General features: G+C 38.3%; 1 protein-coding gene across 2 annotated transcripts; it reads right to left on the reverse strand.

Moving 5' to 3' along the window:
• TDRP (testis development related protein) lies at window positions 1-27886 on the reverse strand. 2 transcript variants are annotated; one of them, XM_074895717.1, is made up of 4 exons: window positions 27494-27886; window positions 15175-15234; window positions 5494-5597; window positions 1-3244 (listed from the first exon to the last, which is right to left on the reverse strand). In XM_074895717.1, exons 1-4 carry the CDS (start codon window positions 27614-27616, stop codon window positions 2899-2901), a joined length of 633 nt encoding a protein of 210 aa, XP_074751818.1. In that variant the 5' UTR covers window positions 27617-27886; the 3' UTR covers window positions 1-2898. The 2 variants fall into 2 exon arrangements, with proteins under 2 accessions (XP_074751818.1, XP_074751819.1); XM_074895718.1 differs by lacking the exon at window positions 15175-15234.

Consider the following 27886-nt stretch of genomic DNA (forward strand, 5'->3'; position numbering starts at 1 on the left):
TTCAAACTAAATCTTTATTCATATGGAAAATACTACTTTTCTTTTTGCAAATTATGCTAATAAATAAAAATACTCAGAAGGAACTTTGCTTAGAGTTAGGTGACTAGTTACAGCCACATGAAGCTTTTAATTCCCGTTAAAACCACGCCAACAATCATGCAGATTGGCTACGAGAAAGCAATATAAACTATATTTTATTTTGTGCAATCTTATCATACAGTCTTAATGCTACCTTCTTCTAAACCATTTCACATAGATTGAAATGCAATTTCAAAACAAATATTAAGGGACATTCTACACTTATTCCACATATGGAGCTGTGTATAGCTTAAGCCCATAAATGTATAATGTGGTTAAGCATCTAAAGAATGTAAAAGAAAAGAAGACCCCATTCTGAAAATTCAGACAAGTTTATAAACATAAAAGAGAAAAGCTCACACCAGTGAGTTCTCAAAAGACAAATACATTATTAAAGCATAACAATAAATTATATTAAATTTAATAATGTTCATCCTTAGAATGGTTATTTCTGAGGAAATATCACTTAAAAAACACACCAAAACTTTCATCACTAAGAGTTAAACTGTAAGTTTACATATCTCAATTTCCCACTTGGATGCAATTTTGTTTTGTAATAGGCTTCAACTTCATGAACATATTCTTTATCATACATTTAAAAACAAATTGAAAAATGTTGCGGTTAAGCTGTGCATCAAACACATCATCAAGGTGAGAAACAGGCACTTGACAGTATAATGTGCAAGGCAAAACCTTTACTGGTCACAGTATAAATAGTTTCTTCAGGAGAGAAATTAAAAGTTCTCAGCCCATCTTTGAAAGCAAAATATTGAGGGCTGCTAGCAGATCTTTTCCCGTTCTTCCAGGTCAGCACCAACAACCAAACTAAATACTAGCTCATGCCTTAGAGGGTATTCCATAAACTATAAAATGCAGCATACTTTACCCAAGAACACTAATTCTTTCCTATAATTAACCTCAACACACGTACTTGCCAAAGGCAAATACAGAGTTTACTCACAGACTAAATGATGTGATACAAATGCTAACCCTTTCTCCTCTGTTGGTATTTTTTTATATATAAAATGCCAATTTTACAAATATATTTGCCAAGTTACAAGATCCTGTTTTATAGCACAAAACACTGCTGTTCATTTATATAAACTTGAGAACAATGTCTTTCAACGTCCTAACAAAACCAGAAAAAAACCCCAAACCAACACCATTTTGCTACAGTTTCCCTCCAGGCACATCTCAACAGGAATCTCAAAAAAATAGCTGTGCAGGAACTGTAAGCCAGAAAACTATACATGAATTGGAAGAGAGAGGAGAAAGAGCGAGCTAAGAAAGCAGTAATGTGGCATTAACAGAAACAAAGTACAAGCTTAGAAGAAAACTGCATGCATCCCTTTTCATCAGCATAAGCTTCTTGCAAAAGTATGTTTACAAGACATCCGTTATCTAAAGGTATAAGCATTCTTGTAAAAATGCTGATTATCTCTGAAATGCTAACTTGATCTTCCAACTGTACTGGCCATATTGCTAGGCAGTCAACGAGTTTTCAGTTCTGCTGTACCAGTTTAACAATCAGGAGAGAAAAGGCCTACTGTTCATTTCTTATGAAACTTTTGGTTTGATTTTTTCCACGAAGGTTAAAGTAGTATTTATATAAACAACAAGGAAACCAACTTTGGATCTGACATCAGCCACACTGCTAATGAGAGAAAATATGCTAGAAAGAGGCACTTTTAGTATTCTTATATACATTTCAAATCTCAAGTTTAAACACTTCACCTTCTTTTACAAAAAAATTAAAATATCAGTAGCTAATAAGACGGAGCTTTGTAACAAAAATGCTTCAGAAGTTGTGTGCATGCACATACTTGCAATGGCTCAGTTACTCAGTTACCCTGCAAATGCCAGAGTATAATTCAATCACTACTTATGGGGCGGGGGGGGAGGAACAACACAGTACAAAACAAAAAAAAAGTTGTTTGTAGAATAAGGATCAGCTACTGTGAAATTGAGAACATATACACTTTCATAAGAGGCAACTTATCCCTAGATTCAGAACTACAGATACTGATTATCAAGATGTTCTTATACTCTACTCACTGCTGCTTTCCAAATTTTCAATCATTTTTATTTTTGGCATAACATGCATCTTAAAAACTGAGCAGTTTAGTTTTGTCAAACAACATACAATATAAAAAAAAAACCCAACAAACCAAACCTCTGGAAGACCCATTTGACCTGACTATTGGTGAATATCCTGTGATGGAAGGAATTACATTAGAATATTATTTTCCCATTTCATACACAGTATAGCACATTGTAACAGGTGAGCATCTTGGGTGCACAAGCTGAAGCATATGCTGAGGCTGAAGATTTGGAAAACAGTCTAAGTATAAGCACTCTCCCTGCAAGCAACAGATCAGTATTCTTAGTTAAAAAGGGACAGCATCAAAACTAAAATTTTGAGTCGCCCTCAAATACCAGAAAAAAAAACCCAACAAAACAAATGGACCTCAAGCTAGTGGAAGTTCCTACATAAGGCAGTCAAATTTACAACCAGTGTATACATTCACTAAGGAATTACATTTTTTTGGTAAAACCAACAATCCAACACACTGCAGAGTCTGAATGTGAAATATAGGCACAAAATAGATTCTCTACTTTTTTTTCAGTGTGGAAAACATAGCTATTTAACAATGTAATAAGAAAATTTACTATCAGGTGAGCAAAAATTTGTAACAATCTGAATAAAACAAAGTACTGTATAAAGGTGCAATATTGAGCAGATTTGATTTTGGTTTAAACATACGAGTAAATCATGGAACCTTTCTCTTCTTATATATAAAGTATTTCACCTTACCAATATCATTCTAGTTCTTCCCAGTTGTCAGTAAGGTTACCTTTGCTTTGACGTCTAATACTAACCAGCTTTCCAGCTGATTTGATACTCCACCTGGAACTGTTTCCTGAGCTGGCCAGGTTTGTATATTTTGTGGAGCCTTTGGTTTCATCTTCCCAGCCTGACCAGGCTGTATAGTCACTTAAAGTAGCTGCTGCATCACTGGTAGAGTCAGCAGCAGTAATCTGCGGCGGTTCCCATCCCTCAATCTCATCTGGTTTCCTAGACTGGACATTCTGCTTTATCACCAAACTGTCCCAAAAACCTGGCTTCTTTTCAGACTTCATCTCTTCCTTTAGCTTTAGGTTTGTTCTAGAAAATAACAGCGATGAGGTGATTAATTTCTTCATTTAACAATGCATGTAATAGTTACTAATAAACATTCAATTAATTTATCACGTTTATAGTAAGGAATGCTAATTAGTCGTCACCCTACAGCAGCACAGCTATTACTACCAACTTCAGGAAAAACACACGTGTACACATGTAAACCTAAACACAGTGGAATCCTGCTGTGATAAATCAGAAGTGGACTATGTATGGCCATTGCCTATTATTAAAGAACTTAACGCACTACCCCACACCACCCCCAGTGAATGACATAAACTGCCTTTGGAAATATACGAAGTATTTTAGAACAACTTAGGACTTTAACAAAAAAAAAAAAAAAAAATCACAGAAAACCCAGAGGTAGGACAGTAGAAGAAATATGAAAATGTTTTGTCTACCAACAGCTTTAACAATCACTCACTCCACTAGTTTCATATACTTGTTATCACCTTTCCAGTTAAAGCTTATACCCAAAAATGTACGATGTACACAGTACTAGGACTTTAAAGATACCAGAATTTTTTTTCATAAAGATCTTCACAATATTCTGAAAAACAGCTGTTCTGTATTTCTGGTAAGAACTCTCAAAATTCCCCTAGCAAAACCAAGACAAGACAACCTCTGTTGTAATTTCTCTCTCAAAGAGACATTTGAAAGGCTACTCATATTTCTTATCCCATTAAGAACCTTCAACCAATATTTTTCATATTTGCAGTGCAGAGTATTTAAAATACAGGATGTCAAATGTTTATAAGTTTATATACAGCATTATGTATGTAATCAAATAATGAACCACCAGAAAAGGCTGAATACCAGTGGTGAAACACACAAGCTTCAGGGTTTATTGAGCTAAGGAGCAAGTTGAAAACATTATCTCCTAGTAGCACACAAACTCCCTAGCCACAAACAAAGCCACCATTGAAGTTTAAGTATTCCTATTAAAAGAGCTTTTTTCCATTAATGAAAGCTTGACACCATCATATTTAAATAGAAGCAACTGAACCAATACCTTTAAAATTACTTTTCCTTTACTGAATGTTGAATGTATGATTATTCAGAATTTTCATCTTGCTAAAGCCAGTCACAGACTCTGAACACTCTTCTCATATTTTGTGAGTTGCATTTTTCTTTAAAAGTAAAGTACAAAATTGTGGTATACAGTTATAGGAAAATACCCCCAAACTTAAAATACAGGCAGTTTTCACAGTAATGTTAAAATAGCTTTCCAAAGTTGTGCTAACTCCATTTTCATACTTCTGAACTCTTCACTGGGTTACCTGACTCTTATATTCAGCATCAATTGCAAAGGATCCTTAAAGCAACCTAGCATCTTAACACCCATAACATTGTACAGGGACAGTTGCTGGCAACTTCTGGGAAATTTTATTGAACAGGATCAAATGGAAATGGAAATATATGTATTTATATTCTAAGCTGTTGAAATATATATATACACACACATGCACTCACCCTGCACACATACACTTTTGCATGCTGAAATACATATATTTCAAAGACAACTGAACACAAAACATACTACAGTAAGTCTTATCAAAGCTAATATTTGGCTGGAACACCCGTACTGTAAGTGGCACATTTTGTACTGTTTGTAACCAAGGTAGCTGGGTAGCACATGTAGGTAAAGCCTACATATATGTGTAACAGCAAAATAGTCTGTCCTGAGAAGAGACAGAGAAAACAGCTCCAACAGTCTGGGCAGCAGAACCATTCTGAGTAAACACCTCGGCTCTGACAGGGAAGATCTGCAGATCCTGGTATAGGTACTCCACTTAACCTCTTTAGGTGTAGACAAGACATCAGAATAGAAAGTAAAGCATGTAAAAAAAGGAATTTGTAAACTGAACCATAATTATCCCTTAAGAGGAAAGGGGGAGGGTGGGAATGACCCTTTTACTGAGAAAACTTTACTCCTTTTCTACAGTAAAAAATCATTATGCAGTTACAGTCCCTTTTCTTCCAGACAGACCTAAAAAGGTTATCAACAATATCCATCCTTTCCTAATACATCATGCCTTATTCATTGTAAGCTTAACATATACATAATTTTGAAATGAACATAAACCTTTTTTTATGTGACTGTTAAATCTGTGATTTAACTTCCAGGTATTGAACACTACTGCTTCTCTGTCTACTATCACTACTTTGCACCGCTATTTTCCATTTCTAGTTTGTGTACTTTAATAGCAGATAGACCAACTGGTTTTACTCACCCTTTGGATTTCGGAGACTTGCATCCTGCTAGCAATTGCTGTTCATCATCTTTATTGAACATAGACGTCACTTCCTTCCAACCCCGAAAACTTGCACCTTGAACCTATGCAGAGAAGCAAATATCCTCATAAATGTGAATTACAGATTTACAAGCACAGAATATGACTGCCAGTGCTGACTCTGGGTGGCTGACAGGCAACAAAAGGCCTACCTCTTGTGTGCTGTGCAGCTGGGAGCGCAGCAGCTCCATCAGTCTGCAGCGGATGGCCACATTTTGAAAAAGAGCAGGTTAGGTTACTGCAGCAAGAGCTCTTCCCTGCTGAGCAGAGTACAAACCTTTGCCGGTTTGCAGAGGCTGGCAAGTGATGTCAGTGGGTACAGATGGGCTCCTGGATGCTCTTCTGCAGGCTGGAGCTGCTGGCTCCATTTTAGTGTATCACAAAGAGAAGGGAGTCCAGGCAGCTTAGGAAACAGTTGAAGGGGCTTCAGTAGACAGAAATTAAATGGTCATTGCTAGAAGGGGCCACAACAGACAGGATGGACAGTTGAATTCTGAAACTCTTAAGATCTAACCTGCTTTGCACTTATTGTTCCTATTTTAAACTTATCAAAACCTACTTCTGGCCCTGCACGCAAAAAGGCTAAGAGTATGTAACACGTAACACATGGCACTGGGCACTACAGCGTGCTCTCTAAATTCACTGCGACCATTAAACATGTAGCTTAAATTATTTTTTTTCAACATTATTAAAGGTTTGATTTCTTCTCTCCCAAAGGAAAAAAAAAGGTATTGGTTGTTTTTATTTTGATAGCACGGTTAGGGACTCTAACAGAAATGCACACATGTGCCAAGCACATAGTAACAAAAATGCTGTTCTTCCTCCCAGGGTCTAGCACGAATGGCAGAGTGACAGTCTAACAGTGTTACTCGATTACATTAAAAAATACAATGATACATTATGAAATATAATAAACAATCAAACCCAAATTGTAGTTGTCAACACAAATGAAGGCTAATTCATCACCTCATATAATGTTTCATCCTTTCTGTAGAACTCATAGTTGCAAACTAGTATCAATTTGACATCTAAATTTTAATTGATTACAGTTTATAATTGCTATGTCCATGTAGGCCTTAAAACATATCACCTACAAACTGAGCCCAAACACAACATAGGGAAAATACTGGTAATGCCATCTCCTCACCTTTCAGAAACCACAACCTCTACCATTTCCAGGAGTAAAACAGCACCCTTATTACTGCACATTAGTGACAGAGTATTTCCATCCTTTGTTCTTCCATTTCACTATGTCCTACACCTTCACTACGTCCTACACCTTCACTACTCACATAGGAACCACCTCAGCTACTCTGAGGTCCATTTTAGGATCCACTTTTGGAGGAAGGTCTAACCTACACTCACTTTCACTTTGGTTAGATACAAACATGGATTCAGCTTTGGGCAAAGTTCTGGAGAACTCTGAAAAGGGAAGGTTGAACAAGCCCAGAGCTATTTCCAGATCTCACTCATGGGCCATGGACACACTGGGTACATGAGAGCCAAGTTCACCACAACCCAGGTCTCCTCAAATGCTCTGCCCACCTCTTCCTAAACCTATGCCTAATCTTACTATAAACCACAGCATTCCTCATGGCTTCACAAGAAAAGCAACGACTTTTATATATTTATTTTTTCCACTGTGAGAATAAAGTGAGTATAGATTATAATAAGCAAACTCTCATGTTTAATTTAAACATATGCTTTCTATTTTTAATTGTTAAAAATATGTAGACAGCTAACTTCCATTTTTTATCCCTGTGAAAGACTCACTATACCCATCTCAGAAGACTGCTACTATCAATAGCATAAAACAAATCAAACAAGCTGCAAATGAAACCTTAAAACAGATACCTTGCTATACAAAATCCTTGTGTTTAAACTATCAGCCTCTGCAAGTACTTAATATTTAATGCTTCTGTGGTGTAAATAATGGTCTAAACCCTCAACTTTAGTCTATAAAGGCCTAATCTTGTTAACCGTTTCTGTTGCTCAGTTTAATTCTGTAACAAGCTTAACATGAGCATTTGTTACTCTGGTTTGGCTTCCTCTCACTGCAAAGTACTTCATCCACAAGGGAGAATCTCTAAGAAGTTAGCTGCTGAAGGAAGTAGTTTGTTTAAAGAAAGAAAAAAGGAAAAAAAAAAGGGGGGGGAAGAAACTCTAGAAAGCACTTAGCTTTTTTTAAAAAAATCCTTCATCTTTTGTTATCTTACTCAAACTCTACTATTTCAGGCCTTTTTGGGAAGGAAACTTTGCTACCACAGCCAAACGCATAACTAAAAGCAACACATAACAACTCTTACTACCTTAATGCTATACACCTTTAAACTGGAAAAAGACCCAAAGATACCTCTGTGATCTATTTTTTATATATATATATATATATATATGCTTGCCTTTCTTTACTAATGATGCTTCATTAAGCCACAGACACATAATAAATCTGCAGATTGGAAAAAACCACCTTGTTACTGGTTTTCAGATAGCAACACAGAGAACTAGCTTAACTTAAATTATATGTGCCTTTAAAGAACAGCACTGATGAAAGACTATTTCGAGATAAGCATTTATACACACGCGTTCAATGTAAAAAAGGATATACCTACCCATACACCTTCTTTCGATCTAGAACATCACACATATTTCACTGATACAACTCCAACCTTTGCTGCATTGTTTTGGATCCCCAAGCAATCTTCTAGCCAAAAAAATCCCAACAAACCTCACCACCCCAAACCCATTTCATAATAAAATCCTGTTAATATCTACCCACAAGTTTTGCATATTTTTAACTTCAGGTATTTTTAAATTTAATTTTGTTAAGCCCAGTTCTGATTTACAGATACCTTTGAGAATGATGATTAGAAAAGTTCTATTCAATGTCAAGCAAGTAGCGTGTGCAAGTCTCCAGATTAAAATTTACAAACTCTGCACTCTTCCCACCTGTATGTAAATCAGTACCTATGTACACATTGTGCCATTCCTTCAATATTTTCATAAACAAGTACTCCCACAATGGATACAGGGCATTTGGTAGGTACATACAAGGGTAATAACCATGTAGCAGACTCCGATTTATTCTTCTCTCAACTAGTCCTTAGGGCAAACGTACACTAGACCTTTAAGACATACTTCCACCACTTAATTGTGATTTCCAAAGGAAACACTGCCAGGATAATCTACATAAGAGCACCAATGTCCAAACAGACCGTATTTTGCTAATATGTGATAAAACTCACTGCACAAAGCCTACTGCTGTTAAATGGACTAGGCTGAAAGAAACACCGTAAGTGCGAGAGTAAAACCGGAATCTCTGCCTACCATGCTTAAGCATCCTCTTCTACACCTTCTCTGCATCAGCACTGATTTTCTGAAGCATCTTTTCACTCAACTGAAAAGGAGTTAACAGCTCACTCTTGACAGTCTTCTCAGTAGTCCCATATTTAAGAATATAAACCTTAGCAAAAGAGGAGGTCAAATACTTATTTCGCACTTCCAGAAGCTTTTTTTCTAACTACTGAACTGTTTAAGACACCAATCTTTCTTTCCAACTACAGCTGTCATGTAACTGTCACGTTTTAACAAAAAAAATCCCTCAAAACAGCCTGCTACGTTCCTTTATTTCCTTCCAGTGTTCTTTAAAGACTTTTAACCTACAGACAAGCACCACCACCAATGCAGCTGGAACAGGTACAGCTCATGAAGGAGATCCTGAAGTCACCAGTCTCTGAAACCATCAGTTTGACATATAGCAGCTGCAAAGACAAAAAATGCTGGGAACCATCACAAGAAAGTTAGACAAATTCAGACAGCAAATCCATAAATGGATACCCTCTAAACAGAGTGATACACCCTCTAGTATCTCAAACCAGTGATTCTTGGTGCTAGAGGAAGAAGGTCTAGACACTGGCCAAGCTATGCTCCCCCTGAACAGCATCTCCTGTTGTTGCAGTCAAAGACAGACTGCCAGACTAGACGGGCTTGTCTGAATCAGCTGTGAGTTTCGTACATTCTTACAGAGCATGTGGAGAAAGAACCAGATCCCAGAACAATGTTTCTTCCTTGCAATGGATGTCACAGGAAAGTCAATAAGAAGAGATGACACTTTAAGCTGACTCCTCACCACACCAGAGTCATTTTATGTAAAAAGATTGAAGTTATGCAAAGTATGAAAATACAGTACTGTCATGGTCATAAAGCATCAGTCCAGTTACAGAAGTTCTGTAAATCATTTTTATGATGTAACTGTCTACACAAAAACTCAAAAGTACAACTCCTAAAATTTTAAAAAAAGTTTACCTACATAACTGACTAGTTTGTATTCTCAAACCTTTAAAATATTTATCTGTGTGCCAATGGAAAAAAATAATCCAGCATCCCAAGTTCACAGAATCACAGAGCCTTTACAGCTGGAAGGGACCTTTGGAGACCACCCAGTCCAATCACACTGCTCAAAGCAGGGTCAGCTTGAGCAGACTGACAAGGATCACGTACAGCTGGGTTTTGAATACCTCCACAGCTGGAGAATCCACAGCCTCTCTGGGAAACCTGTTCCAGGGCTTGACCACCCTTATGGTGAAAACATTTCTTCTTTTGTTTCTTCTATTTCAATTTGTACCCATTGCCTCTTGCCCATTCACTGAGCACCACTGAGAAGAGTCAGACCCCATCTTCTTTACACCCTCCCTGCTGCTGGTATACATGGAGAAACCTTTCTTGTTGCTCTTTATTTTCCTCACCAGATTTAACTCTATTTGCCTTCACCTCTCCTAACCTCGTCCCTGCATGCTCAAAGAACATCTCTATATTCCCCCCAGGTCACTTGACCCTGCTTTCACCTCCTGTATGCTTCCTTTTTATGTTTGAGGTTTCTCAGGAACATCTTGTTCACCCAGACTGGCCGTCTGCCACCTCTGTTTCTTTCTCTGCTTTATGGGTCAAGCCATTCTTGAGCTTGGAGGAGGTGATCTTTGAAAAATCAAAGCTGACTGATACCACTAGAACAGAGCCAGGCGTACTATCAAAACTCCAGGTTAAAAATAAAAATAAAATTTAAAAAAACAAAACAAAACAAAAAAAAAAAAAAAAAAAAAAAAAACAAAAAAAAACCACCACCAAACAAGTGAAATGCCTGTAAGGGACTGCTAAGAAATGAAAGCGCTATAAAGAAGGACTCTGATTGTAACATCAGATGTTAGAAAGTCAAAACCTTTAGAGGACCGGGTTGGATGTTGCAGTTTACTATTTTTCAAAAATTCCAATGAGAAACAAAGCAGAAACTTCTCTAGGTGCCATTTCATTCTGTGACATAGCACTACAGACTGGTCTCATACCAGTTTGACTATAAGAGCACAGAGTATGCCTATCAGAACAGCCATTAATAAAGTTTCTCCTGTATCTTCCATTTCAGATTGTAAAAATCTGTGCAGCACAATGCTCTGTGCAATTAACTAAAAGGATTAGTAGAAGTGAAATTACACATACATTCATCAACTGGCAGACTACTGAAAAGCCAACATCAGTGTCTGCCCCAAGAGGCATCTCAAAAGCTCAAGCCCAGAGCACAGATTCTTCCCCTTCGGTAGAGGAAAATCCAGGTTATGAAGTACTCTTTCTCCACCATGAGAAAGCTGCCATTTAATTAGCATATTTTCTGAAACTGGGAGTACTAGTAGTCAATTCTAGAACATCATGTAAAGGATGCAGTCTGTATTGCTAGTCAAACTGTCTGCTGTTTCTCCTCCTCACTCCCTTCCCCTCTGCTTTGCTGATGCTTCAATATCAGCACCCATCTGTCAGACAAGTTCCCCGAGAGAAGTCTCACAAGATGGCAGATCTGGTTTATCAGATACTGCTGCTGAAAAGGGTCAATCCAGTCCATTGCCTGCTCACATTAACACTGCCTGCCTTACACTATGGTTTTGTACCTGTGTGATGCTGTGGAAAACCAATTCAACTCACTAAGCCAGCAGAAATGTAACTCATTCATTTTTTGCATTCTTTTGGGTTAGTGATAAGAATAAGCTCATTAAAAGATGTCAGACAGTCACCAAAGAATGTAGAAGCTAGGGGCAACAGCATTTTTTGTAGCAGCAGCTACTGTGTCAGCTCAAGCACCCTCTGAAAGTTGCAGTCATCTGTCCTCTTTCTTCCATACACACAGCTTTGTACATACAGTACGGCTTCCCCAAACTCACCCCCGAAGCTTCACTCTGTAAACCCAACCTTTAGAGTTTTCTGCGTTGTTACCTACATCGATTTAAGTGAATCAACTGTACACAAATTGTGTATGTTGACTAATTTTTGTTTCTTTCTTTAGATAAAACAGGGAACAACCGTCTACTGACAGTTAACTTTCTAAAGTGTCCCAGAAAGGAACAGCTCCTCTTAAATTGGAGTCTCTTACAAAATTTAACGGTATTGTTACCAAAAATAACAAATTCTGATGACTTACATGACTCTCAGCTTCCCATACTGGGTGAGCAACTGAAGAGTCTACTGAGCAAGAAGGTTCATGAAAAATAATACTAAAAGGCAACAAATAAGGGATAGTTGGGTATAAATTAAATAAGTAGATCAGTCCTAAAAGCAAATTTTAAAAAGTACATTGGAGGGAAAAAAGTATATAGCTATAGATAAGCATATACTAAAGAGGAAGACTATGTATAAATTTACCTGAAAACAGGTAAATCCATCCATCAGATGGATGTAGTTAACATAAATGAACAACTTATTATGGGAGAGGAAAAAAAAAAAAAAAAAAAAATCACAGAATTCAATCAAGTCAAAGTTTAACAGCAAGGATTTGGGACACCATGTTAGAGGTACCAGACAAACAGTTTACATTTCAAAGCAAGAGATTCAAGGTTACTCTGACTCTAAAATAGTACTGCTTTATAAGTGGGTACCAGTACTTTCAATATATTCTGGTCAGACTTTTCTACTTCCCAACTGCCCGGCCAGCAGGACTCTGGAGCATAGAAGTCATTCTTTGCAGGCTACAAGAAGCCACATGACAAGAGTCTTAGCAACCAAAAAGAGCAATTACAGGGGATTCTTGCTGCATACCTGCAATGAGAATCAGCATGTTCAATGCCACTGTGTACTTAAGCAGCTAATCCCCAAAAAGTCACTGCTCAGCATGTATGAAATGAGATTTCCAGAAATTTATATTTTGGCCAAGTTTTAGCAGATCTTCAGAAGTATTTTCACACAGGATTGACTACTGCTAAATCAAAACTCTCCAACAAAGTAGATGCACTCCACAAAACACTTGCAGAAACTTTTTATAAACATAAACAAAATGAATGCATTTTCCTCTCAACCTTGACTGGGAAGAAACATTTGTTTGTTCTACAGCTTCCCTCCCTCCTCCCCCTGCAAAAAATGAACCTAAAATAAAAAGCTAGAGATGGAATTTTCCATATAAGTACCTTACAGTTCTGTAAAGTTACAACTAAGTGTTTCATAATTTAAAAAATGCTAATCAGCTTTAATTAAAAAAGCATTGAACCCACACTATAGGAAACCTGTTCATAACATGTAAGTACTCAACAGAAAGTGAAAAAAACACCCCCCTCCAAATGTGTCTTCCAGATATCAAGCCAGTGGCATTGGGACGGATTTCTCAACTGTTGTGCAGACCAACAGTTACTCTATTCTGTGATGCACGTGAGCCAAAATGCCAGGATTCAGCCCTACCAGAATGTCCCATCATCTCTAATTTCATTATTCATGTGTATTATTTTGTGTCTCAGAACTTTGTCTCTTTTCAAAAGCTGGCCTATTTACATCTGTGGATGAAGTCTCTACTGTACTTCTAACTCATAAGCTCATCATGTAGATGAGACCCCCAAGACCTGCTCTGCAGAAGCCAAAGGGCCAGGTACAGCAAGAACAGATCCCAGATTTCGGCATTTTGCAGAGCCCCGCTAGAGGGTTCACAGTTCCCCACTTTGAGATATCACCAGGCTTTTTAACCAGCTACACCTGCCCTTCAGGAACACTGTGAAGAGGGAACTAGAAAAATTCAGCACTGCAGTTAGCCTGTCCTCACTGGTTAAGTGGGCAGCTTCCTGCATGAGCAAAACCTAACACCATTTTCCAACCGCCATCTCCAACCATTAGAACTAGCTTCCACTTTTGCACCTCCAAATGTAGGTCAAAAGCCTTCCTCCGCAAATGGGCATCAGGACTGTCTTAAAACTCAGGCTTTAAAAGAGAATGAAGGCTGTCTCCCTAAAGGGCAGACATGCCCTTCATCCACTGCCCTTTTCTTCAAGAACTTCATTGTTCTTCACCATACGGCTTCAACATGAAAGCTGTTTTATTCATGATAAAAAGGCCACACGTGTAGTTCATCAGCCTTTTATTAGCATATTAAAGATTTTGGATCTTCTGGAACATCACTGTACTGACAGCTTCTCAGACAACAGGACAACCAAATAAAATCACAGAATCATAGAATACCAGGTTGCAAGGGACCTCAAGGATCATCTGGTTCAACCTTTCTTGGCAAAAGCACAGTCTAAAGTGCACAGTCTAAAAATACAGAAGTGCTTTCAGAAACAACAATAAAGAAAGAGAAGATGAGAAGGATAAGGTGCTTTTTTGTGAATACATTTTTAAGACAAGAGGGTTTTACTTTAAAACACAAAAATACTGCAGCTCAGTGGTTTGCCTGGTGACCTTTTTTTTTTAAGTCAAAACACACACTTAGCAAGTCTTCCTGAACCACTAAGGGGCAAAAAAGTTTCAATATAAAATAGATTAATTTTTAAGATTCTTTTTCTAAACATTCATCATCTAGCATAAAATAAACAGAAATTTACGTTTTCATAAAAAAGAAAAATTTCTTCTAAAAAGTAGGAAAAAAGTATAGTACAATGTGACTCCTATTTTCAGTAAAAATCATGCTGTATCTGAAGTAGAACAAAAAGAATAAAAGAGACAGATGTTCAGTTTATACATATTAATGTAAAGTATCCTATTGCACTAATGAACCTATTTTTAAATGCTTTCCTCTATACCTATGGAATTTCAAAACAAGCTCTAGCATATCATAACAACTTCCAGCTCTTTCATCTTCTACTAATGTATTTTAAGAACATTAAAAAAGATTCCTGGACACATATCAAGGTAAAAAAATTTAACTTGTATGCCTACTTTTCTTTTCTGAAAGATATGAGATAACGTCCTTAACCTCTTGTGGTCAGAGAGCTGGTTGAGCTACATATAATGGAATAAATAACCCAAATCCCTTCTATTTTTCATGTTTTCATTGACATTTACAGCTAGAATTTAGGGCTTCCTTAGAGTTCACTTCAGTTATTCCTGTGGCTTCTTATTTTTAATATCTATCATGTGGAAGAAAAAAAAAGATACCTTCCCCTCCCCATTAATGAAAGGAAATAAGGCATCTTCCTAATACCGTACTTCTGGTATTAAATCAGTGAGAACCCCATGACCAAGGATCATAAGTAATTATAAAATCATCAATGAAGTACATAAATATCCTCCTTAATCAGTCTGTACATGAAAAACAGGTAACTTCCTAACATATATTGATTGAAACATATATGATATAAAATGTTACACTTCCAAAGAACAGGCATTTACCTTTGTTGCAAGTTGTGACACTGAAGATGAAACTTCATCATGAAGAAACTGGTCTTTATTCTCAAAAAAAGGATAAAAATAAAAGAGGCCCATAGTCAGTTTTCGTTTGACAATTAGCAGTGACACATTTTAGTGTATTCATAAATGCTTTTATTCTATTCAGCCCATCATAAAAGAAAATTGACAAAATGCAATCACAATGCAAAACTAAGTGAATGCCACTAAAATAAGGAATGTGAACAAACCTGCACTTAGAATGAAGAATGCTGCACCAGATGTAAAGAAAAATAATAAATCAAACTCTTACAAAACAAAAAAACCCCAAAGAGAGATCAAGAAAATCCTTGCATCATAACAATTTTAGTACAATTAAAATTTAAATTTTACTTGAATCTTAATAATTGTATCTGTATTTTTGGGGTCTACCTTGGTTTTCTGAATACCATACTAGAAGTGGTCTATGCAGTGTCTGTAGGCTGGGGGGAGAGGAATGTCCCAAGATTTCCTTCTTCACATTAAAAAGCGTTACATTTCTTTTGCCCATATTCCTTTTCCCTCCATTTATAACGAGTTCTGAATTAAAACAAGAGTACTGAAAATGCTAGTGAAGGTAATTCAGTAGGGTAGCACTTCTGTCCATGTTCTGAAGTAAACTGGTATCTTAGTATGCTCAGGCCATCCTGTTGCTATCAACATTCTCTTCAAGACAGGACAAGATCAGTGTTGGGAGTACCTTAGAGGCCAAAGATAGATATAGAAAGTGGGGCCTAGTGTACAGGAATTCTGTAGTTTTAACTTTCTTCAGTCTGCGTTTCAATGAAAAAAAAAAAAAAAAAGTGGTTTTTTTTCTCTACCTATAACTCCAAATACAAACAGTCCTCAAGTACAAAACAAGAACAGCTACCTGTAACTGAAATTATTTAACTCCAAATCCAAGAAAAAACAAAATTACAACAGAATGTTTTATGGAAAGTGTCTCTGAAGTGGCAGTTTCATATAATCCCCTGTATTCATTTTGGTCCATTTTTTGCTTATGTTAGCAGCTTGCTGTTCAAAAAAATCAAATTTATCAACTTCCTTTTGAACTGAATTAAATGCTAGGAAGTTGAGATGCTCTTTGCTCCATAAGTTTTATTTTTGTTTTAGGGTAACTCCATGTGCACGTATCCCAAAAGACACAAAACACACAGTATCCCAGCTCCTACACATTACCAAAGACCTCTTTCACTTTGCTAACAGCATCAGAGAGAGGTGAGAAAGCTGGCATGCGATGTTAGGTATTTCTAGTCATGTGGGGGCCCAGATGCATCACCTTTATTTTGAGAGACAAGCTTCAAATCCCATACATCTTTTATTTGTTATAGTTGTTTCTATAAATATTTTTAATATATTTATATTTATTTATTTGCATACTAATGCTTCCATTTACTTTATAGGCAATACTTTATATTATACAAGGAACAAGGATGGAGTTCAGAGCATTTCTAGAACCAGTATGAAGACCATCACACCACAGTTCAATGGTAACTGTACGTGGAAGTACAGTGATTTGTAGATAGATAGCTTTACTTGTTGGAGCAGAACATAAAGTCAGAAACTCCTATTAATCATCCCAAATGAGAATACTATTTCCTGTGGATCTTAAAAAGTGATTTAGCTTCTGGATTTCAGTTAGCCATCTTTAACACAGGAAGGTATTATTCTAGATGGTGTATCAAAAATGACAAGGTTAAGATTTGTGTAGTACTCTAAAATTAAATTCCTTTTGTTTTCCTTTCTTCCCTTTTAATAGAATCACTGGCAAGGTTTTAAATGGAAATGCCACACACATACCATTTCAGAAGTTTCCTTGTTTTTCCTCAATACTCTTAACTATCAAACTTTTGGATGAGGTTTCAAAGCCTTAGACTTGATGGCATCTATGCTTGGACACTGGGTAAGAGCTAGAGAATACTTCATCTGATTTATCCAAATTTTACCAAAAAGGAAAAAAAAACCTTAAGAACTAGAAAAGCCTCAAGGGGAAATATGGTAAGAGGAGAAATTATCTCAGACATCCAGAGCTGGCAGAACTACCAGTTTCAACAACCAACTATACTGTCTCCAGAACAAACAAGACACTGTTAGTACCTTCCACAGAAATAACACATTTTATCATTTTAATTCTTCCAACTCTCCAAATATCTTAAGAAACATAATAAAAATGTGAAAGTGCATAAAGAGGCTTCATGCTCTACTACAGAGGATGGAAATGTGAAGGCATAGAGAGTCTAGCAAGCCAGAGCACAAGGAAGCAAGACACGAACAACTTTCACAGTTCAAGCTTTTAGGGGAAAACCGAGATGCAGTGAGCACCTCATGTGGCTAGGGAGTCAGCATAACAAAATGTGAATACCATTGTTGATAAAAGACGTTATTCACAATAAACAGTAGACAAAAAGGGGTATTTATTTGCTTCCTTAAAAGTGTGACAACTGGGCCTCTGTTTCTGTGTTAATACAGTCCTACTACTCACGGGCATACAAGGTAATACCTCAAAAGGAATGAGACAGTAGTTTGCAGTAACTGTGCTCACGCCACGGAGGCTGATGGTAGGAAGACAACACAAAGTTAAAAGATACAAAATGCAAAAAAGATTAAAAGATAAGAAACTCTCAAGAGAGCAACTGGTGAGAATTCAGTACCTAAAATACATTTTTGGGGGTGGAAGACCTATCCAGCTAGGGAAAGCAGAGAGAAGCAGACTAATGCCCCACATCAGGAAGAGAGTTTGAAGGAGCACATGTGGGTGTTCAGTGCCAGCCATGGTCCACGTTGCAGGGAGGGACCTGTGCACTGTGCAGCAGGGATGGGTTGGGTATTGAGAAAAAAAAAAAGGCAGAGGGAAAGAAGAGAGGAAGGGAGTGGAAGTGGATCAGTGGCACCACTGGGAAGAGCTGTGCAGAAAAGACAAGAAGTGGTATTACAAGCCATCTTCACTTATCACCCACAGAATAATTTGCAGGTTTTAGTGATACACACTAGTACACCCTCTTCTGATATTTATACTCTACCTTTGTTACTGGTCAGAGATGAGGAAGCCTACAATTTGGTTTTTCAAATTTTCTTTAGGGGACGATCTACTGTACAGCTACATGTAAAGAGTAAAGATGAGCTCCATCACATTCTGATACTGAACACTTACAAATTATTTCAGTGTATTTTAATCTGGGCAGTTTACAGTCACAACAATTCATTTTTTTACTTCAATTTAAAAGACAAATGCAGATCATATTATAGTATTTAGTAACTAATAGGTGACTGAATGCTAACACTAGTGAGAAATGCTGATCAGCAACTTGAATAGCCTTCCAGTTCTGGCAGGGGAAGGTTGGTATGCACAGTGTGTTTTCATAAGGAAACAAGTGCCCTTTTGTTGGACATACTGCAAACCGTAAGGTACTCAAGGGATTAATTCAACTAGCACACAAACCTTTTTGTACAGAGATCAAAATTGTAATCTACTTCCCTCAGCTTCCTTTGTGGTAAAGTAATTAATTAGTCTCTTTAGATCATTCACTTTCATAGTTCAGGCCAAGATGAATAACGCTGGACATCAAAGAGTTAAGGCAAATAATAGCATCATCTGACCCTGCATGCCCTTCTTTTGCTCTAGTACATAAAATGGTGTGTTATCGATTTTCTCTACCAGTTGTGGAACCTTCCTATAGTACACACACTAGCTGTCAAAGCTGAGCACATGTAAGAGTAAACAAGTTATTATTAAAAGAGTAGGACCTTTTGGTGCAAATTCTCACCCTTCTACGGACCTATTACTTCCCCTCTGCCTATCATCACATCTCACCAGGGACTGAGCATAATTTGAAGTCTAGGTTATCACGCCTGTAAATGCAAATTAGACTGTGAACCACAAATGTATCATCTAAGTGGAAAAAAACCAAAACAAACACCACCTCAATAGATACACTCCAGGGTAGAATTTAACACAATTCCCAGTATTCCACAAACCCCACTAAATAATTTAGTGATGGGATAGGGTAAAGTTAAAAAAAAAAATAAATTTAAAAAAATCACTACGGAAATCAACCTCTGAAGTTGGAAAGATTCCCAAAACAGTGATTACAAACCAAACAGTTGAACAACTGTATATACACAGCCTGACCAGAAACAGGAGAGATTTGGAAGAGGAGATCACACTGACAGTTCCCCATCTTAAAATACAGCTAACAAAACAAACCGTTTCCTTCGGCTTGAGTAGGATCTTGCTACAACATCAAATGAAACAAGACTAATAAAGCAGATTATTAATGCAAAAGTCACTGTGCTCATCTAATTTTAGAACTGGATCAAAAACAATGCAAAATGCACTCAACATAGGTAAGAAGAAAGTTATTGGCAGAAGATCAGTAGTGTTGGGCCCTGTTTTCTTTGTTGCACCTATAACATACACCAGAAAAATTCAGTGTGTGGATATATGCTTTCTGAGTCAGGAAACTGAGATAAGTGAACAAATGTAAACAGGCACTGAAACGACTACACTATTTTCAACATATTCTTTTAACACGACTGAAAAATAAAGCTGAACTGTACCTGAACAGTCATACAAAACTGAACATGCCCTTTAAGGAGAAACAAGGTTTGCAATTTTAACAATTAAAGGATGCATTACTCAGTCATACATAGCTTTCTTCTGGGACACATGGCTATGCGTTCAGCAGACATAACTCCCATGCCGAACCGTGAATTGTCTCTGTTCCTTTCTGGCAGAGGTAGCCTAGATTGAGATTAAGATAATTTCATTAGTCTTGTCCATATTTCATCTACTGTGAAATCTCAGTCTTCCATTTGTATGTCCCTAAAACAAGTGAGCGAACCAAACTAGCCACCTGGGCAGATGGTGCAAGTTGAAAATTTCCTATTAATATCACCAACAAAAAATATTAACCTAGGCATTCCTGAAGTCTGTTCATGCTCAAGAGTAATTCAGTATTTTAAACCCATTTTTCTCTTCTATAAAAAAATACTTTTCCACTCCAGAATGCTCACAACACTTCAAAAAACATCTGTATTATCACAATACACTATTTTAAATGCCACTGCATCTAAATAGTGACAGTGACTCCTATCCTGCAAGTTTCCTCTGCAAGTCTTTGTTTGGCAAAACTGAAAATACTTTGTCCATAAAGAAAAGGAAAATGTAAAATTGAAGTATGTTAAAGATATGCACTTTCATCTTGGGATATATTTAATAGACAACACTGATGTTGAAACATTCTCCTAAAATACAATTTATCAAACCATTTCTAGAGGAACTTATTTCACTCCACTGACTATTAAAAAGTCCAGATGACTATTTCAGATACAGAAGACAACCCACCCAATGTATTTAAAAATGCTTCTACCTTCTAGGCCCCAGTCTTTCATAACTACCTATTATTCACCAGACCAATCGAAAGATGAAAAATGGTTTTCCTATGCTCTCACCTTTCAAATTATTAATACTGAATAAATTAAAATTAAGATGATGCTCCTTCCTTCAGCATCCACAGCTCTCAAGAACTTGTTAAGCATTTTCACAAACTCTCTTTCATTCAACCACTTCAGTTACTGCTTCACATTCCATTCCATTTTAAAACAGAGTATCTAAATTATTTCCATATTTTTACTGTCAATTGATATAAATGGCCAAATGAACTGGAAAACATTAATTTCAGAATGTAAGTATTTACATAAGAATGTTTTTGTAGTCCTGCATTTTCTTGGCATTACAAAGAGAAAGGTCAGAACACCAGATTCATATGCTCTCTGTTTTTACATTAATACATGAGGTTATTCTATTAGTTGTTCACATTATTGTGCATCTGTAGTAAGTCATTGTAATACATCTTATTCAGACTTTGCTTCTCTGAAGTATTTTTGGAACAATGTTATTAAAGATGCAACACCTTGAAAATATTTAAAAAAGCTCAGCTCATTAAGAATTTAGTTTTGCCCAATTTATAATATCTCAAATATGCTTCAAGAAATGGAAACAGCTGTATTAAGATCAAAATAGCATCAGTGTCAAAGCTGAAACAAATAATCTATTTTACTTCAATTGCTTCAACAATTCAAATACTTCACTGAAGTTTTCAATTTTGATGAAACTGACTGAAAATCTGTCAAATTATTTTTAACAACTTACCCATACTAGAAGTTCATACTTGCTTTTTTCTGATCCAGAAAACAAACCAATGGATGCTAATTCAAAAGATAGGAGCTGACATACAATTTCTATTCAGTTGTAGTGTTTGCAGTTAAATTACGTATCTTTAAGAAAGCTCTTGCATGAGTAGTGGCAATATTTTTGTAATATAGTTTCTGCAAAACAGGTTGAACACATTATTTTTGGTTATAGTGTTCACCAGCACAGGCACTGCTTCCTTTTGACACATGGCTTTTTTCAGCACTTGCGATGTTCATACAGACCCGTCCTGGAGCTGCTCACAAAGAAACAGTGGCAAAACTTGTTGGAAATATATCTCTGACGATAACAGAACTCAAAAGATGGTCTACCTGGTAAAGTGTTCAGTAACTTCTAACAACTCCACTTATGTAATGGATGTCCCCACACAATCTGGCAAACAGTTTCTATAAAAGTGAGGAAAAAAATTATAAACCTGTTTTTCCAGTAAAAAAATTAAATAGATTAAAATGATTAATTCTTTCTTAAAAAGCAATGTATTTCAGTTTGTATATTAATGGTAGCAAGGTCAGCACCACTAGGACAGTATGGCTTCAGAAACCTCACAAAACCCCATAAAGATACAGCAAATAACTTAGGGAAAGTGGATCTCAAGCAGTGATGTGGTGGAGAAGATAGTGTTTGTGGATCAGTGAAAGGGGGTAATTCTGTATTAGGCTGGAGCAGAGGAAGACAGACAAGGCTGCTGGCAAACTGAGGCTAATGAGGCCGGTAACACAGAACTGGCTTGAGGAAAGGTACAAGAAGTGATAAAAATTACAAACCAGGGGAGAGGAAGGGGATGTACTAAGAAAAGCCTTGAAAGCAAGGAGAGAGATCTGAATGTAAATGGCCTGAAACAAAGGAGGCCAGCTGAAGAAACAGAATGAGGAGGACTTAAATTTAATGCCACAAGCAACAATGTTAAGATCAGCAATGGGACTTGCAGGAACTGGGGGATGGGGAAACTCAGCGTAGGTATTAGAAGCTGCAGAGGAAGTAATCACCATCAGGGTGGGAAGTGAGGGTCTGCACAGGAATATCAGCCGTCTAGACAGAAAGAAAAATAATAATAATTTTTTTAAAAAAGCAGACCTGGACTTTATAGAGGAAACAGCAGTAAAGTATTGGACACAAATTCTCTTTTGCACAATAGATAAAAACCACTGACAACCTTCAGCTTACAGGCTTGACAGAAAGTAAAAGATAGATACTGATGTTGTCTACAGCGGGAGACCAACCAGACAGTATGTACTTTGTAGGACTTCTAACAGTCAGAAAAGACCAACAGAGAGGGGGAAGAGGTGAGAAGCGGATCTGATCCAGGTCAACTGTGTAAAGACGACAGTATAAATCAGAAAATGAAGCACCTCAGCAATGAAAGGGATTAAAGAAAAAAAAGAAAGCCTAAAGCCCCAAAAGGTACCATCAGCTCTGAAGAGCTCCAGGAAGACCGTGAGAAAGAAACAGGACCCACTCAAGAAGCTGCTGAAAGACGAATGTGACAAGAAGGAGGAAAAGCAAGAAAGGCAGGCCAAGGAAGGGCTCAGGAAAGTCTTTGCTGTCAGTCCCACAATCTAATGTTCAGGATTGATGACAGAATACAGGTGATGGATTTTAGCCAGAAAAATGTCACTGAAATGTCACAAGAACTTTGATGAAAGGAAAAAAACAGGCTAGCAGAGAAGAGAGGGTATGAAGGAATTATAAGAGTACTGCAGGCAAAGTCTGAGACGCATTGAAATGGTCAGAAAGCAAAGGCAAGGCATTAGCTGGATTAACATTGACTGCTTTATTTTTTAATTAAAAAATACCCTTATTCAACTTATTAGTAAAACATAAGAAATGCTGCTCAGCTCCCACCCATTCCTGCAGGGCCTGCCTGAGTTCAACTCATTCCAAGATGAAAGCCAGTATTAAAACTGTACAAGAAACTTAAACATCTTCATTAAAAAAGATAACTAAAATTCTGTATAGCCAACTTTAAAACATCCAGTGAGCAAGTCTAAACAAAATTCAGCATAAAACGTGTTTTTGCACATATTCTCTTTGAACATAACAGAAAAATACCACTGGAGAGAACAGATCAAGGCTGCGGATCTGAAACATTTTTACATGAAAGATAAAGTTTCAGAAGATAATACAGGTCAGCCTGACACCCATCCAGTACCCTAACATACAGATGTATTTTAAAGTCAAGCGCCATTTTATGTCAGTTATATGCGATATCGACATAGAATTGACATCTCTGAGGCCTGATTAGATGGTAGTGGGATTGAATCAGGGAGAACTTAGCACGACTGCCAAAACACTGCCTTCCAGAAGTCAAAACCCAGCATTTTTCCCTTTCCAAAAATGTCACTGCAGTTGGACACATAATGACTACATTACAAACTGAATGCAAGTTTGGCATGCATCACTGTACATTTCTAGCATATTTTGAGAGACACACAAAGAGCACGTTAATTTCATTTTATACACGTGTACGCACTATCTACATTTGTTGTTGCCTTCATGTATTAATTGTAACTTCAGCCAATAAAACACCTTCATTGCATAAATTTAAAAAAATTACGCTTCAAAGCATAAATTAAAATTAACTTCTAAGATTCAGTCTAAAACTGTCTGGTTTAAAAACATATACAGTAATCCAGACAATTATTTACATGAGAGCTGTTTCAAAATTTACTTGTCTTTCTTATCTCAGGAAACAGCTTACTATTTTAAGTAAGTGTTAACAATTCAAAGTACTTGAACGTATGCAGAAACTTCTGCTAAAAAGTAGCCAGAGGCTGACAATTCCCTCCCATTGAAATTTTCATGTTCTAAAATTTGTTTTTGTTCTCCCCTGGAAGAAAATGAAACCATTCTGTATTCCACAAAACCAGAACTGTCAAAAGGTCTCTTTTTAGATCAGTGTGTTTTTCTATTTAAAAACTACAAACTTCTACCAATTCAAATGTCTGCTTGTTTAAGCCCAGCTCAGGCTTACGTATCTAACTAGGATGATTAAAATTTCCGTAGAGTAACAAATGTTTTTTGGGTTTTCTTTTAAACTTATAGTAGCCTAATTTGTTGCTGTCTGCTATTGCAATGTCCTAATTATTAGAGTGAAGGAGTTCTCACTGTGCAGCCTTTCTCAGCTTTGAAGAAACAACATATAGCACCAACATTTCATTACACTGGAACGCTTTCAACCTGGTCTGTTTTAATGACACAGATGTGACTAGCAATTTCTTTTCTTTGAAGTAAAGTTTCAGCATTATTTATAGCACAAATGGTAGAAGCTTAAGGATTTTTCTTCCGCTTGCCCATTAAAAATGAAAATAAAGACAAAAGATAGTTGGGGAAAATATCATAAATCAAAGTCAAAATGTGATGATGAGGGTTCATCTTCTCTTTCACCAAATGACATATCGAAAAGAACCTTGAGGAAATTAAATCTAATGCTGGGCTTTTTTAATTTACTAAAAAGCACTCCAACAAATTATCTGGATTTTGGCCCCCAAGACAAATCAGGGACATCCTGGATTCTCCTCTTCTTGATGAGGTAATCCTTGATTCACAGTTTAAGCAGGCTGTACCGTGACAACTTAAAGAGAGCAGAGGCTGAGGAAGACTGAGACTTTCTCATGCACAGTTAAGGTACCAAAAGGACTGCCCTCGTAACTCCTCCAGGCTCTGGTGGTGCTACTGTCCTCAAAAGTCAGGTGTTTGGGTGATGCAGGTCATGATACAGCAGTAGCAAAGTGCAGGTCATTACCAAACCCCTACACATTACTGGATTTCACTCCCTTGCAATCATATTGGGAACAAAACCAAGTTCTGACAAAACATCAGAAAATGACAAAAACTAAAAGCAAGGCCCTCAAACCATATCAGCTATAACAACCTGAACAAACGTGTTCGGTTACCTCACGCTTTCTCCTTGACACCTCTCTAAGCCATGTTCTAGACGTACTGTACCTATGGCTGATGTAGAAGCTGCTTTTGATAGATCATGAAAATTACAATGTTAATCTGGTGGTCATAGTTTTCCATAGCCTGTCCTTCCTTAAATTGTACATGAACTCTAAAAAACCTACATTTAAATGTTTTTTTGGGGGTTGGGGTTTTTTCCTCCAGTTGCCAAATCATCCTGATTTTAAGAGGCAAAACCTTGTGGTCTTCAATTCAATTTCTGTGCCAAGCTACACTACTGCCTTGCTAGCTTTTCTGAATCCTTTATCTTCAATATTCCATTTAGTGCCTTAGAATCATTTATTTTTCCTCTGCCACCTCCAACACCAAAAAAGCATCTTTTATTCCAGTGCCACTGGTAATAAGCATTGTGGGAGTTGGAAAGGAATTTTCTTAAAATTGATGAAAGTGGTAAACCATTTGCACCAGAAATCACTGTCATCACTATTATTTATAACTTGAGACCACCACTAATGGAAGAGAAGCTCAGGATAGTGAAGACAATTGGACAGGACAAAAAAAACACCAAATAAACAAATGAAAAAAACCCCGCCAACCTCTGTTGGTAGAGGATTGGGAGAACTGTCAGGACAGAAGTCTAAATAATCATCTTTTGACTAGGAGGCTAAGGTCAGGAGCCTCAGAGGGGGTTTGAAGCGTCTGTGGCAGAGAAGAAAAGCAGTGAACAGTCAGTGGCATTACTGGAAGCAGCTTTCAGTGACCTTTGATTGTTCAAGGAAGGTTTCTGAAGGTAAGCAAGTCTAGAAGGGCTATGGATAGAACAAGCCAGCAGCTTAGTGAAAACAGTGCAAGTTTCCAAGCACCTGAGGATAGGAACTGTAGGAGGGAGAGGTTAGATGTTGTATGAGAGTTTGCGGGAGATCTTTCAGGTCACCTTCAACACCACAGTCCCCCTTCATCCCCTGTAGAGTGTCTCCAAAATGAGTATCTGTTCTTCCTCTCCCACATAAGATCCTATTCATCCATATTAATCTTCACAGCTGCTGTCAAACAAGTAGCAAGAGCTAAGGCTCTTCTCTTCACTGTGCAGGGGAAAGGACAAGGCAAGGCTGAACTGGGGAGCAGACGAGTGATTTTGGCTGCTGGACGATGGGAGGAAATTACTGCTGCAGTTGAGAGTACTGTTACTACTTTCTTCAGCAGTAGCCATGCATGTTGACAAGCTACAGCGGTTATCAACCAGAAACTCCAGCAGAAGGTAGATTATCGAGATACAGTCTAGCTCTTCCAGCAACGTAGGCTAGACAGCCATTGGGCAGGAAGTTGGGTGGGTTTTTGTACTTTCTTTCAAATACAAACCTCACCTGTCTGCAGCCCTGGGCAACTGCTTGCTTTAAACATGCAGGTCTCCTGAAACGTCTCATACAACATCTAAAGATATTCTGTGGTCACAGAAGATCTGTTCAGTAACAAAGCTGTATCAGCCAGCGTAACAGGCTTCTGAACTGGATCGATGCCTAATTGTTATCAATTTTTTGAAAGCAAGTCAACAAACATTCTTTTAGTTGTTTTGCCTGATGCTCAACTGATACCTTCCCTTCAGGTGGCATTTGTTAGGCGATCAGTACTTTGAGGTCACTGCTGGAACTTAACTCATCATTTAATAATAAAAGCTTTCAAGTAAGATTGTGGCTATTTAATAACAGCCGACTACCCTTACTGAAACTCTAGAAAAAGCAGTCCTGCCGAAACGTCAGTGCTCTACACAAACGCGCACATCTGCAAATGAAGATTACGTTCTTACAAATCACGGTTTACTGTGCTTAGCGGATGGGTTGCAGTGCCCCTGCTCAGGGCTGGGAGAGAAAGTACCCTGCGGTACGAAGCCACTGGAATGAAGGACAGCGCCGGAGGCCGGCTGCTGGAAGAAAACGGGGGAGGACAGACCAGCCAGCACCCCGAAAAATCGGGTGACAGCTGCACGCCCCGCGCAAACACCCCCCCTTCTCCGACCGCGGCCAGCCTGCTGGCACAGCCAGGGGCGAGAAAAGTGATTACTCATGCCGCCGGAGAGGAGGGGAGCGGGAGCAGGGCGCGGGGCCGAGCCTCACGACCCCTCCCCGGGCCCCGCGGGGCTCCCCCGCCGCCGCCCGCCGCCGGGCTCCGCGCTCCTACCTGGGGGGCCGCGAAGGCGGCGGCGGCGCAGGCGGCGGCCGGCGGCGGGCCGCGGGGACGTGTCTCCTCCTCCTCGGGCGAGTCGTCCAGCAGAACTTTGCTGCTCTTGTTGAGCTTCCACATGGCGGGCGCGGGGGTGGCGGCTCCCGCCTCTCTTCGTCCCGGCAGCGAGAGGGCCGAGGCGGGAGCAGGAGCTGCCTCCGCAGCCCCGACCGGGGCGGGTGGGCCGGGCTGGGCAGGGCTCCACTCGGCGGGGCTGTCACCCCGCCGGGGGCTCCCGGGGCGGGAGGGAGGAGCGCTGCCTGGCAGCGCCGGGAGCCAGCCCGCCCCCCGCAACCGCCTCGCCTCGCCTCGCCTCGCCCGCCGGCCTGCTAGCGGCCCCGGCCCCGCCGC

The sequence above is a fragment of the Athene noctua genome, chromosome 1 (assembly GCF_965140245.1).
Source record: "Athene noctua chromosome 1, bAthNoc1.hap1.1, whole genome shotgun sequence".
NCBI classification, from domain to species: Eukaryota; Metazoa; Chordata; class Aves; order Strigiformes; family Strigidae; genus Athene; species Athene noctua.